This window comes from Hypanus sabinus, chromosome X1 (assembly GCF_030144855.1).
Source record: "Hypanus sabinus isolate sHypSab1 chromosome X1, sHypSab1.hap1, whole genome shotgun sequence".
Taxonomy (NCBI): Eukaryota; Metazoa; Chordata; class Chondrichthyes; order Myliobatiformes; family Dasyatidae; genus Hypanus; species Hypanus sabinus.
In genome coordinates this window covers 32,962,987-32,976,983 of record NC_082738.1, presented here as the reverse complement: position 1 = coordinate 32,976,983, position 13,997 = coordinate 32,962,987, and the positions used below count along the sequence as shown (strand labels likewise).

The following is a 13,997-nucleotide window of genomic DNA, read 5'->3' as shown; positions in this document are numbered from 1 at the left end:
CATTCAGCATTCTGAATGTGAAGGGGAAGAAGCTGTTCCTGAATCGGTGAGTGCGGGTTTCCAGGCTCCTGGGCCTCTGTACCTGCTCCCCAATGGTAGTAAAGAGAAGAGGGCGAATCCCTGGTTGTGAAGGTCTTTACTGATGGATGCTGTCTTCTTGAGGCCCTGCCTCTCGAAGATGTCCTGGATAGTGAGGGTTATGTCCGTGGTGGAGCTGACTGAGTCTGTAGCCCTCTGCCCCTGCCTCTGGGAGAAAGACTGTTACTGCCCCTACTGTGTTCTGCAAAACCTTTAAAGAGTGAGCAAGCCAAGGAGACGGTCCTCTCTAAGGCCAGTACGCTCAGCTTTGGAATTGGTATATTATTGTAACAGGTACCAAGGTACAGTGAAAAGCTTGTCTTGCACACTGTTCACACAGATCAGATCATTACACAGTGCATTGAGGTTGAACAAGGTAAAACAATAACAGAATGCAGAATAAAGTGTCACAGTCACAGGGAAAGTGCAGTACAGGCAGACAATAAGGTGCAAGGTCATAATGAGGGAGATTATTAAGTTAACAGTCCATCTTATTGTATGAGGTCCATTCAATAGACTTATAACAGTGGGGTAGGATCTGTCCCTGAGCCTGGTGTTACGTGCTTTCAGGCTTTTGTATCTTCTGCCCAATGGGAGAGGGGGAGAAAAACCAATGTCACAGATGGGTGGGGTCTTTGCCTACACTTCCCAGCCTCAGTAAAGCAGCCAGCATAATCAGTGGCCATGGAGGGGTGGCTGGTTCCTGTGATGTGCTGAGCTGTGTCCACAACTCTCTGCAGTTTCTTACAGTCTCGGGCAGAGCAGTTGCCACACCTGGAACGAGATTCAGTTGCTCGTGGTCTCGGGCAGAGCAGTTGCCATAGCAAACCATAATGCATCCAGACAGAATGCTTTCTGCAGTGCATTGATAAATATGGCTAAGGGTTCACAGAGAATGCTGAATTTTTTCAACCTCCTGTGGAAATAGAAACATTGTCAACCTTTCTTGGCCGTGACATCTACATGGGTTGGACCTGGACAGGCTATTGTTGATGTTCATACCTAGGAACTTGAAGTTCTCAACCTCAACCACGTTGGTGTAGACAGGACCTTCCCTCATGCCTCTCTATTTATTTCTCTTTCTCTCTCTACTTTTATATCTCATTTTTTCTCTCTTTCTTTCCCTCTTCCTATTGTCTTTCTCTCTTTCACTCTCCATCTTTCAATCTTTCTCTGTTTCTCTTTCTCTCTCTCCCTCTTCCTATCCCGTTAGTACCAGGTGACTCAATCTCTTCTCAATGGCTTTCACCCCTCATCTCTGGAATCAACCTGGTGACCTTTGCACCACCTCCAAACCCAGTATATCTTTCCTCCGGTAGGGGGACCAGAACTACCCACAGTACTCATGGTACAGCCTCACCAGTACAGTTGCAGAATAATCTCTGTGCTCTTAAATTCAATCCTTCTAGCACGACAGCTTGGCACGGTATCTGCTCTGCCTGTGACCACAGAGAGCTGTGGACACAGCTCAACACATCAGAGAAATCAGCCTCCCCTCCATGGACTCTGTCTACACTTCTCACTGCCTCAGTGAAGCAAACAACATCACCAAAGACACCCTTTCATGGACTCCTCATCTCATCTTCTTAATATTTATTACATATTTATTTATTGTTATTACTTCTTTCCTTTTGTATTTTGCACAGTTTGTTACCTTTTGTACACAGGTTGAACGCCAAAGTCAGTGCAATCTTTCATTGATTCTACTATGGTTATTATTCTATTATGGATTTATTGAGTATGCTTGCAAGAAAAAGAATCTCAGGGTTGTATATGGTGATGTATATGTACTTCAAGAATAAACCTACTTTGAACTTGATCTTTGAATTCCATTTGACTTCGTTGCTGGAGGGATTGAATTTAAGAAAAGGGAAAAGCAGAATGAATCTACCACCCTTCCCATAAAGATGTTTGAATGGTGGGACAGAGGGGGCAGGGAGAGAAGGTTTCCAGAGATTGTTGATGGTCATTCAGGAATCTGGACTGTAGAAGTGGGATTGGTAGTTGGTTTAGTGTTTTGTGTGCCGATCTGACAGATCATTCTGTACATCGAGGTACTAGAATGCAAAATGTAGTGGAGCAGTCATAGGGAAAGCACAGAGCAGGCTGATAATAAGGTGCAATGGTCACAGTGAGGTAAATTATGAGGTCAAGTGTCCATCTATAGTACACAACAGTGTTATAACAGCAGAGAGGGGAGAAGAGAAAATGTCCGGGGTGGGTGGGGTCTTTGATTATTCTGTCTGCTTTACTGAGACAGTGGGAAGTGTAGACAGAGTCCATGAAGGGGAGGCTGGTTTCTGTGCCATGCTGAGCTGTGTCCACATTTTCTGTCCTCTCCCCCTTCCCACTGGGCAAAAGGTACAGAAGCCTGAATCACCAGACTCAAAGACAGCTTCTATCCTGCTGTTACAGGACTATTGAACGGTTCCCTAGTACTCTAAGATGGACTCGACCTCACAATCTACCTTGTCGTGGCCCTTGCACCTTATTGTCTCCCTGCACTGCACTCTCTCTGTAACTGTGACACTCCATTCTGCATCCTGTCACTGTTTTTCCCTTGTACTACCGAAGTGGAGAAATGATGTGTGTGGATGGTATTGCTAACGTATGTACCATGAGACAGTGAAAAGCTTGTCTTCTACACTGTCTGTACCCATTACCCATTGCATTGGTTTTGTCACATGTACCAAGATACAATGAAAAGCTTGTCTTACACACTGTTCATTCAGATCAGATCATTACACAGGGTATTGAGGTAAAATAGGGTCAAACAGTAACAATGCAGAATAAAAGAGAAAGTGTAGTGTAGGCAGACAATATTGTGCCAGATCATAACTGTTGCATGAAAACCAAAGTTTTTCACTGTTCCTTGGTACATGTGATAATAATAAACCAATTTACAAGCTGGACTTCCAAGAGCAAATTGGGGTGGAGAATGTAGGAAAGAGGAGGGAATAGTATAGGGGCTTATCCAGCAGGGTCTGAAGGGGCTAAATGGTCTCAGTTGATTTCCTGAGCTGTGGTTCACGTCTTTCATCTCCAGGCAAGAGCAACGACGAGCTGTACCGGCGGGCCCGAACGCTAGGAGCCAGGCCAGCCAGTGACGGTGACAGAAGCAGAGGCCCCCGATCGCACCTCCTGCCCCCAAACCCTTATGAGCTATCTGTCGGCAGTGTGTCGGCCAGGGTGCACTCGTGGCCCCCGAGGAACCAGGATGAGCCAAGGGACAAGGTAAACAGGCTAGCCGTGAGTAGGGGCCGTTTGGGTGTGTGTGTGTGTGTGTGTGTGTGTGTGTGTGTGTGTGTGTGTGTGTGTGTGTGTGTGTGTGTGTGTGTGTGTGTGTGTGTGTGTGTGTTGATTTCCCAAGGCAGTGACAAGTGTGGACAGAGTCCATGGAGTGGGGGGATGGTTTCTGCGATGTGCTGTGTCCACAACTCTCTGCAGTTGCTGTACCAAGCCATGAGACATCTGGATAGGATGTTTTCTATGGTAAAAGTTAGTGAGCATCAATGGGAACATGCCATCTTGCTTTAGCTTCCTGATGAAGTAGAGGCATTGGCAAGCTTTCTTGGCCACGGTGTCTGTGCGGTTGATCCAGGACAGGATACTGGAGAAGGGTCTTGGCTGAAAATGTCAACTGTACTCTTTTCTATAGATGCTACCTGGCCTGTTGAGTTCCTCCAGCATTTTGTGTGTGTTGCACAGGCTGTTGAAGTCAGTTATAAAGATGGATCTGATGTTTTTGTTTATTGGCCAAGGAAGCAGATATACAACAAGAGTGGAGAACTTGTGGTGGAACCCTTCCCAGCACGTCATGCAAGGTCACAGGGTGGCAAAGAAGCTTTTATTAGTTTGAGTTGGGAAGTTATGTTGCAGCTTCATAAAACTCTGGTCAGGCCACATCTTTAGTATTGCATTCAGTTCTGATCATTACAGGAAGGGTGTGGGGGTTTTGGAGAGGGAGCAGAGGAGATTGACCAGGATGCTGCCTGGATTAGAGAGTGTGAGCTACAAAGAGAGGCTGGACAAACTTGGACTGTTTTTTCTGGAGTGGGGGAGGCTGAGGGGAGGCCTGATCAAGGTTTGTAAGATTATGACAGGCATAGAGTAGACATACAGTATCTGTTTTCCCCCAGAGTTGAAGTGTTGAATACTAGAGGATGTGCTTTTAAGGGAAGAGGAGGAAAGTTCAGAGGAATTGTGCAGGACATGTTTTTTACACAGAGAATGATGGCTGCCTGGAATTTGGTGGTGGAAGCAGATTTGATAGAGACTTTTAGACAGGCACATGGAAGAATACTGACCATGTTTAGAAGGGAATAAGGTGTTGTTAATGGAATTAGTTTGGTATAACCTGGTGAGCCAAAGGCTTGTTCCTGTGCTGTACTATTCTTTAACATCATCCAGACCACAGCTGAATCACTGGGTCCAATTTCTACTGATGCAACTGGAGAAGGTGCAGAGGAAGATGTGAAGAAGTTGTGGCTCTGGGGAGAGAAGGGAGAAGCTGGAGGAGGGATGGCTTTCCTCATTGCAGGGGATGGGAGCGAGGGTAGCCTGAATCAAGGTGTGTGCAATGCCAAGGGTCACAGTGGGATGTAGTAAATATGAAGGATGTTGAGGTACAGAAAGGGTCCCCAGGGTCAGACCATGACCCTGCCCGAGTGGACATTCCATCCCCCAGCTGGATGGAAGAACCCAGCAGGGCAGCATCTCCTCTGTCAGTCAACCATGTGGTCACCCATTTCCTTTCTACACACCATCAGATCACATCCTGCTGGCCTTTGTCTATTTCAGTCTTCCTCTCTCCCCTTCTCTCCCCCAACTTTCTTGAGCCTCTGTCTCTCCCCACCCCTTGCTCTCCCCCTCTCTCACACCTTTCTCTGACCCTCCCTCACCCTTCATTCACTCCCCCACTCTTCCCTCTTTCTCCCCCTCCCCTTGTCTTTTTATCCCTGCTCCCCTCCCCTCTCACTCTCCTGTTTTTTTTCTTTTTTGCCCCACTCACTCTGTTCCCCTCTCTGCCCGCTTGCTCCCGTCTCCCTTCTCACTCTATCCCTCCCATTTCTCTCCCTACCCCAATCTCTCCTCCCTCTTCTCCCCTCTTTCTCAACCTCTCTACTGCTTTCTCCTCTCCCTCCCCCTCTCCATCCCCTCACTCCTCATCTTTCTGCCACTCTCTTCCTTCTTTCTCCCACTTTTCCCCCTTTCTACCCCTTCTTTCTCCCACTCCTCTCTCTTCCATCTCTCCTCTACTCTTTCTCTTCTCTCTCCCCTCTATCTCCCACTCTCTCACTGTCTCTCCACCATTCTCTTCCTCCTCTTTCTCCCCCTCTCTCCCCTATATCTCTCTCCTCCCTCCCTCTCTCCCACTGCACCAAACTCTCTCCCCCATTTACTGCCCCACTCTCCTCCCCTCACACCCCACTCCCTCTCTCTCCCCATCTCTTGCCCCCTCCTCTGCCCTACCCCTCTCTCTCCCACCCTCTCTCCCCCTGCACCCCTCCCCTCTCCTTTCCCTTCTCTCCCCCTCTCCCAGTTTCTACCCTCTCACCCCTCCCCATGTCTCCCCTTCCCCTCCCTTCTCTCAGCCCCCTCTCAACCCGTCCCTTATATCTTTCTCTCCCCCCTCTCTCTATCTCCCCCTCCTCCCTCCATTCCCTCTCTCTACCTCCTTTCCCCATTCTCTCACCCCCTCTTTTTCTCCCCCTCCACTATTCCCCCATCTCTGGCCCCTTTTTATCTCTCTCTTAGCCTCTATCCTTCCTTCCTCTCCTTCTTTCCTTTCTTTCTCTCTCCTGTCTGTTTCTTTCTCCTCCATCTCTCGCCCCTCTCCTCCCTCCTCCACCCTACCCCTCTCTCCCACCCTCTACCTGGTCTCTACCCCCTCTCACCTCTTTCTGTCTCTCTCCCCCCTCTCCCTCCCCTTCTCTCTCTCCCCTCCTCTCTCTCCCTCTCTCCTTCCTCTGTCTGTCTGTCTCTGTCCCTGACGTTCTCCTCCATCTCTGTCCTTCCCTCCCGTGCAGAGTGGGAATATGATCACACAGCTGTGAGCATCACCGGGCATCTTGCCGCCTTCTCTTCCTGCTTTTTTCAGATGAAGAGCAGTCACACGCTGCATACGGTTCTCAAGAACAGTGGGCAGCAGCCACCAAGCAGCATGTAAGATACCTTATTGGACAGGCCACAGGTTCCCAGATCACCCACTCACTTCATGAGAGAGCGAGGGCAGCTACAGGGGCTGTAGACCCAAATGGGCTTCAGGTTCAAATTCCGCCAGGTTTTTTTCTTCTAATTGTGTACCTGCATAAGTCCATGTGTGCACAGGAGCAACATAAAATCACTAGCAACAGCACAAGAAAAACATGTATTGTACACAATTTCATCAAAAAAGTACACAATTAGAAGAAAAAAACCTTTCAATCTTACCGATATTTTGATTACAGAGTGCAGAGAAACTTTACAAGGATGTTGCAGGGACTTGAGGAGCTGTGTTATGGGGAAAGGTGGAATAGGTTGGGATTTTATTCCTTAAAGCACAGGAGAACAAGGGGTTAATGCAAGCAAGCTTTTTCCCATTTAGGGTGAAAGGTGAAATGTTTAAGGCGAATCTGACAGGCAGCTTCTTCACTCAGAGCATGGTGAGCGAGCTGCCAGCACAAGTGGTGGATGCAATTTCGATTTGAACATTGAAGAGAAATTTGGATAGGTACATGGATGGGACAGGTATGGAGAGATATGTACTGGGTGCAGGTTGACGGGATAAGGCAGAAGATCAGGGTAGCACAGACTAGATGGGTTGAAGGGTCTTTTTCTGTGCTGTAGTGCTCTATGACTCTCTGGTGTTTGGTGTTGCTGTACTGAGGTGGTGATCAGGGTTGTGCCGGTTGGTTCAGGAACCGAATGGTTAAAGGGAAGTAACTTTTCCTGAACCTGGTGGTGTGGGACTTCAGGCTTCTGTACCTCCTGCCCGATGGGAGCTGTGAGAAGATGGGATGGCCCGGATGGTGGGGATCTCTGATGATGGACGTTGCCTTCTTGAGGCAGCACCTCCTGTAGACACTACCCATGGTGGGGAGGGATGTGTCTATGATGTATTGGGCAGAGTCCACTGCTCTCTGCAGCTTCTTACATTCCTGTGCATTCGAATTGCCATCCCAGACCGTGAAACAGGTCAGGAGTGGCAGTGAGGAGGGAGTCTTGTGGGAGGAAGTTGAGGAGAGAGGGGTGTGGGGAAGGAGGTGAGAGAGGGATAGTGGGAGGGAAGTGAGGGGAGCAGGAGGGGAGAAGAGAGGGACGGTGGGTGGGTAGGGAGGAGAGAGGGCCAGTGGGAGGGAGGGGAGGAGAGAGGGATGGTGAGAGGGAGGGGAGAAGAGATGGATGGTAGGAGAGGGCTAGATGTGATAAGGGGAGAGTGCCACAGCAGGGGCTGAAAGTGGAGAAGTACCGCATGAGTGGCAGTGAGGAAGGAGGGCCACTGAGGAGGAAGGAGCGGTGAAGGGGGAGTGCTCTCAGTGTATGGTTTGCCGCAGCTTGTGACAGGCCAGGGACCGAACTGTGACTTCCTGCCACGTTGCAGCAACAATCTGGCTGCCCCATCTCTTGAAGCCTTGCCCTGCTCTCTCCCACCCTGATTGGCCAAGCCCAGCGTCAGAAACCCCAGCTGAGGAAGTGCGGTTGTGGGATGGGGGGGGGGGGGTGGGGGAAGGAAAGCACAGGGAAGGGAGGGGTGTAAGGTGCAGGCCCAGGGAGGAAGTAGACTGGGTGCCTTGTTGCTTGAACACACAGACGACTCAGTGACTTCCGCCGATAACCCAGGCAGCAAACGTGGGGGGAAGACACTGAGCGGGGGGCTGTCGGGCTAGTGCAGCTCATGTGAGGTTTGGAGGGTGCTTCCACCACCTACCAGCCTCCCCTCCTTCCCCAGAGTTGGTCTACAGCCCCAGCACAGACCATGGCCAGCGTACGGAAGGTGTCTCTGGTGTCATGGGTAAGGAGAGGCACATTGCTGTGCTAATCAGATCTCTCTCTCTCTCTCTCTCTCTTGTGCACTCCAGGTGAGCCCTCGCTCTCCATCCGGGTCTGCCTCAGGGTGCTCTTTTGCACTTTATTGCCCTGCACCCTGTCTGTAGTTGCAGTTGTGTGTTCTGCCCCCTGTTTCCCCTTTGTCCTGTCTTGGTGCACTTAGAGTAATGGTCTCAGTGTGACAATGACAAACCAATTATCACTTCCTTGTTTCCCCCACCTTCTCCTCTACCAACAGTCATGGTCAGGGAATTTTAATCAGAGTCACATAAAGTCAGGAGATTCTGCAGATGCTGGAAATCTAGAGCAATGCACACAAAATGCTGGAGGACTCAGCAGGTCAGGCAGCACCTACGGAGAGGAATGAACGGTCGACGTTTCGGACCGAGATCTTTCATCGGTTCAGATGGACCAAAGGGCCTGTCCCTGTGGTGCATCTTGGCTGCTCCTATTTCCTTTTTCTCATGAGCAGGGTACAATTTAAAGGGGACCTAAACGGCATGTTTTGCCACACAGACAGGGTGGTGGGTGGAAGGAGTGGTAGAGGCGGATTTAATTACAGTGTATAAGAGACTTGGACAGGAATGTGGATAGGAAAGCCATAGAGGGATATGGGCCAAAGCTGGGCAAATGGGACTGGCTCAGGTGGGCAACTGGGTTGCCACAGAGACAGCCAGCCACGAATGTGATATTGTGAGTGTATGAAAATGATGTTCACACCTAAACTATGATCAAAGCAGCGGCATGCAAAGCCACCACCCTCCCCTCAGCCTTTGTCCTCTTGCTACAGTGTGTTTCACAGAACTTAGCATACCACCGGAAAAGCCATTTTGCCCACAATGTTGTGCCAATCTCGATGCCAATTTATACTAATTGTTCTCTTCTTATGCATCAACCACATCCCTTTTCTTGGCTTCTTCGTCTCCACTGCATCTGTATTTAGGATGAGGCTTTCCTTTCCACAACATCAGAGAGGTCCTCCTTCTTCAAAGAACAGGGTTTCCCTTCCTCCACTATTGGCACTGCCCTCACCCGCATCTCCTCCACTTCCCAGACATTCACACTCACCCCATCTTTCCGCCTCCTTAACAGTGATAGAGTTCCTTTTGTGCTCACCTACCACCCCATCAGCCTCCACGTCCTACCATCAAACCCATCTTTACCTTCGATGATTCCCCTGTCTAGTTGTCCCTCCCCACGAATCTCCCGCCCAGCACTTATGCCTGCAAGGGTCAGAAATACTACATCTCCCCATTCCCCTCCTCTCTCACCTCCATTCAGGACCCCAAACAGTCCTTCCAAGTGAGGCAGCACTTCATCTGTGAATCTACTGGTGTTGTCTATTGTATCCAGCGCCCCCAATGCGGCCTCCTCTACATTGGTGAGACCCAATGTAAATTGGGGGACCACTTTGTCAAGCACCTCCACTCCATCTGCCAAAAGTGGAATTTCTCAGTGGCCAAACATTTTAATTCCTATCCCCATTCCATGTCAGTCCACGGCCTCCTCTTTTGCCACAATGAGGCCACTCTCAGGATGGAGGAGCAACACCTTATATTCCGTCTAGGCAGCCTCCAACCTGATGGCATGAGCATCGATTTCTCCTCCTTGTATTTTTCCCTCCCCCTACCCTCTTCTTCTATTCCCCACTCTGGTCTCTTACCTCTTCTCCTCCCTGCCTATCACCTCCCCCTGGTGCCCCTCCTTCCATGGTCTACTCTTCTCTCCTACCAGATTCCTTCTTCTCCACTCACCTGGCTTTACCTATTACCTTCTAGCTTGACCTCCTTCCCCTCCCCCCACCCCACCTTTTTATTCTGTCAGCTTCCTCCTCCCTTTCCAGTCCTGAAGAAGAGTCTCAGCTCGAAACATTGACTGTTTATTCAGTTTCATAGATGCTGCCTGACCTGCTGAGTTCCTCCAGCATATTGTGTGTGTTTCTCTAGATTTCCAGCAAATACAGAATATTTTGTGTTTACCTATCTGAGAGTCTCTTAAATGTCTCTAATGCATCTGTCTCTTCCAGCACCCTTGCAGGATGTTCTATGTACCTGTGTAAAAAAAAGCGAATCTCTGACATCCCCCTATACTTTCCTCCAATTTACTTAAATATTGGCCACTGCTGCCCTGGCTGTTTGGAGAAGGTTTACTGCACCCAGCCCTGGAATGGGTGGCTTGTCTCATGAGGAGAGGTTGGACAAGGTGGGCTTTTATCCGCCAGGGTTTATGGAGAGCAAGGGGGATTGGAACTGGAACACCTCAGATCCTCAAATGTCATTCAGGTGGATGTTGGAGGGGGTGATCCAGAGGCACATAGCATGGTAGCTTCACAGTTATTGGGGTTCAATTCCCGCCTCTATCCGTAAGGAATTTGTACGTCCTCCCCATGACTGTGTGGGTGTTCCAGTTTCCTCCCACGTTCCAAAAACATACAGGTTAGAGTTGGTAAGTCGTGGGCACAGCAAGTGCGGTGACATTTGCAGGCTGCCCCCAGCACACCCTTGGATTACGTTGGTTGTTAATGCAAATGACACATTTCACTGTCTGTTTTGATGTACATATGATAAATAAATCTGAATCTTCTCTTTTTCTTTAACACAGGGTGGTATGTTTTTGATGAGGCAGTTGGGGGGGGGGTAAACAGTTTCTCTTGGAGGGTGGCGAGTCTTCTGGGAGTCTCCTCCTAGCAGGGTAGTGAGGCTCAGTGTCTTTGAGGCTGGAGGAGGTGGGTGGGAGTAGGAGGTTGAGATGACAGTCAGAATACAGGATGTCCCTTTAGAACAGAGATTTCTTTAGCTTTTGGTGCAGTATATTTAAAGTAGAGGTAGATAGAATTCTTGACTAGCAAGGGTGTCAAATGGTGAGCAGGTAGGAGAATGGGGTTGAAAGGGAAAATAAATCAACTATGATGGAATGGTGGAGTAGACTTGATGGGCTGAATGAGTTAAACCTGCTCCAATGGCGTGACCTCCGCAGACGTCTGTGGCAAGGAATTCCACAGATTCACCACCCTCTGGCTAAAGAAATTCCTCCTCATCTCTCTTTTAAAGGGATGTCTTGTATTCTGAGGCTGTGTCCTCTGGTAACTCTTGTAAACCCCCTCTGGACTCTTTCCAATCCCAGCACTTTCTTTCTTAGATATGGGGCTCAGAACTGCTAACATATAGTGTTACGGTTACAGACAAGGGCAGGCCTTGGCAAAGTAGACTGGGAGTCCAGGAGTTTCTCTTTGAGCGTATGAGTGGTAGCGGGGTAGAAGCTGTCCTTGAGCCTGGTGAAGTGTGCTCTCAAGCTTTTATATCTTCTGCCCGATGGGAGGGGAGACCCAGTCGGGGTGTAGATAAGGTAGATGGTCACAGCCTTTTTTCCCAACGTAGTGGAATGAGATTCATTCACGGTGTTACACCTGAACAAGACACTGGTGAGACTGCACTTGGAGTAATTGGTAAGTTGGTGTATTGTTTTCACACGTACTGAAGATACAGTGACAAACCTTGTTCTGAACGCTATCCATCGCATGAGTACACTGAGGTAGCACTAGGGAAAAGCAGCAACTCAGTACAGAAATGTAGTGTTACAATTGCAGAGAAAAGGCAGTACAATGAGATGCAAGGAGCTCGACGAGATAGATTGTGTGGGCAAGAGTCCATCTTGTCATACTAGGGAACTATTCAAGCAGAATTGAAGCTGACCTTGAGCCTAGTGGAACGTGCTTTCAGGCTTTTGTATCTTCTGCCCGATGGGAGAGGGAGAAGAGAGAATTGTCCGGGGTGGGTGGGGATTTTGATGATGTCGACTGCCTTATCGAGGCAGTGAGAAGTGTAAACAGAGTCCGTGGAGGGGAGGCTGGTTTCCATGATGTGCTGAGCTGTGTCCACAACACTCTGAAGTTTCTTGTGGTTACGGGCAGAGCGGTTGCCATAACAAGCTGTGATGCATCCAGACGGGATGCTTTCTATGGTGAATTGATAAACATTGGTGAGTGTTAACAGGGACATGCCAAGTTTCCTAAGCCTATTGAGGAAGAAGAGGCATTGTTTATGTATCATGCAGTTCTGGTCACCCAGCTATGGAAAAACTGTCATGAGGCTGGAGAGGGGGCAGAAAGGATTCACTGGGACTGGAGGGCTTGAGTTACTGTGTAAGGAGTCACAGTCTTTCTCCCAGAGGCAGGGGCAGAGGGCTGCAGACTCAGTCAGCTCCATCACGGACACAACCCTGCTCACTATCCAGGACATCTTCGAGAGGCAGGGCCTCAAGAAGACAGCATCCATCAGTAAAGACCTTCACAACCAGGGATTCGCCCTCTTCTCTTTACTACCATTGGGGAGCAGGTACAGAGGCCCAGGAGCCTGGAAACCCGCACTCACCGATTCAGGAACAGCTTCTTCCCCTCCACATTCAGAATGCTGAATGGACATTTATTTTTGTAACTTAGAGTAATTGATTTTAATGTCTTGTGCAGTACTGCTGCCACAAAACAACACATTTTGCGGCATGTTAGTGATAATAAGCCTGATTCTGATTCTGAGTCTCAAACTAGAGGGCTTAAAAAGACTAACTGGGACTGGAATGCCTGAGTTATAAGGAGTCACAGTCTTTTTCCCGGGGACAGGGGCCACTGATGATGCTGTAGCCTCTGCCCTCTACGCTATGCTGTCCCACCTAGAAAATGGTGCCTCATACGCCAGGATGCTGTTTATCAATTTCAGCTCGGCATTTAATATGATCATCCCTCAGAAGCTGGTGGGTCTCTTTAGGCATCCGTTGGTCTTGTGAGACCATGGATTTGTGCCTTGGAAGGTTTCCAGGGCGCAGGCCTGGGCAGGGTTGTACAGGGGACCGGCAGTTCCCCAAGCTGCAGGCCTTCCCCTCTCCACGCCACCGATGTTGTCCAAGGGAAGGGCACTAGGACCCAAGCAGCTTGGCACCAGTGTCGTCGCAGAGCAATGTGCCTTGTCAAGGACATAAACACGCTGCCTCAGCTGAGGCTCGAACCAGTGACTAGAATCACTAGACCGATGCCTTATCCACTAGGCCACGTGCCAACACGACACTGGTGGGTAAACTGTCAGCATTGTGTTTCAACACCTCTCTCTGTAACTGGATCCTGGACTGCTTGACCGAAAGACCACAGTCAGTCTGTGTTGGCAAAAACATCTCTAACTCCATCGCACTGAGCACTGCCCTCCGCCCCCAGGGCCGGGTGCTCAGCCCGCTGCTGTTCACACTGCTGACACATGATTGTACCGCTAGATCCAGTTCAAACAGAATCATCACGTTCACTGATGACACAACAGTGACTGGCCTTATCAACGACAATGATAAGATGGCACACGGAGGAGATATCGTGGCTGGTAGAATGGTGTGAGCACAACAACTTGGGTCTCAACATGGGCACGACCAAAGAGATGATTGTGGACTTCAGGGAGGTTCAGGATGACCACTCCTCACTGCACATACACGGCTCCTCTGGGGAGAGGGTTAGGAGACCCAAGTTTCTGGGAGAGATCTCACCTGGTCCCTCAACACCGCCTCTCTGGTCAAGAAAGCACAGCAATTCCTCCACTTCCTGAGGAGAATGAGGTTCCTTACCCCTCCATCTGTCCAACAATCTCTCTGACCCTCTACCATCAGGCAGGAGGTACCTTAGCATTAGGACAAGGATGGGAAACAGCTTATCTTCCCCCCCCCCCCGCCCCAGACCATGAGACTACTGAACTCCCTGCCTCCACCCAGGTCTCACCACGTATGAATTATGCTCTTTACATTTTAACTCATAAATGCACCTTATTCTTTGATAATTTATTTGTGGTAACATTACTTTATGTGTTGTGTGTGAATTATACGTACTGTGTTGTGCGACTGGGTCCAGATAAACATTGACTTGT

At 49.3% G+C, this 13,997-nt stretch overlaps 1 protein-coding gene across 7 annotated transcripts in view; it reads left to right on the top strand.

The window, feature by feature from the left end:
• arhgap9 (Rho GTPase activating protein 9) overlaps positions 1-13,997 on the top strand; it is a 264,445-nt gene that overhangs the window by 21,797 nt on the left and 228,651 nt on the right. For 6 of the 7 annotated variants that reach the window (XM_059956259.1, XM_059956258.1, XM_059956256.1 and 3 more), the window contains one exon: positions 3,125-3,312. In XM_059956259.1, the coding sequence (XP_059812242.1) occupies positions 3,125-3,312 (188 nt within the window). Of the gene's footprint in view, positions 1-3,124; positions 3,313-7,842; positions 8,072-13,997 lie in introns of those variants that run through there. The other variant, XM_059956261.1, reaches the window with a different exon arrangement.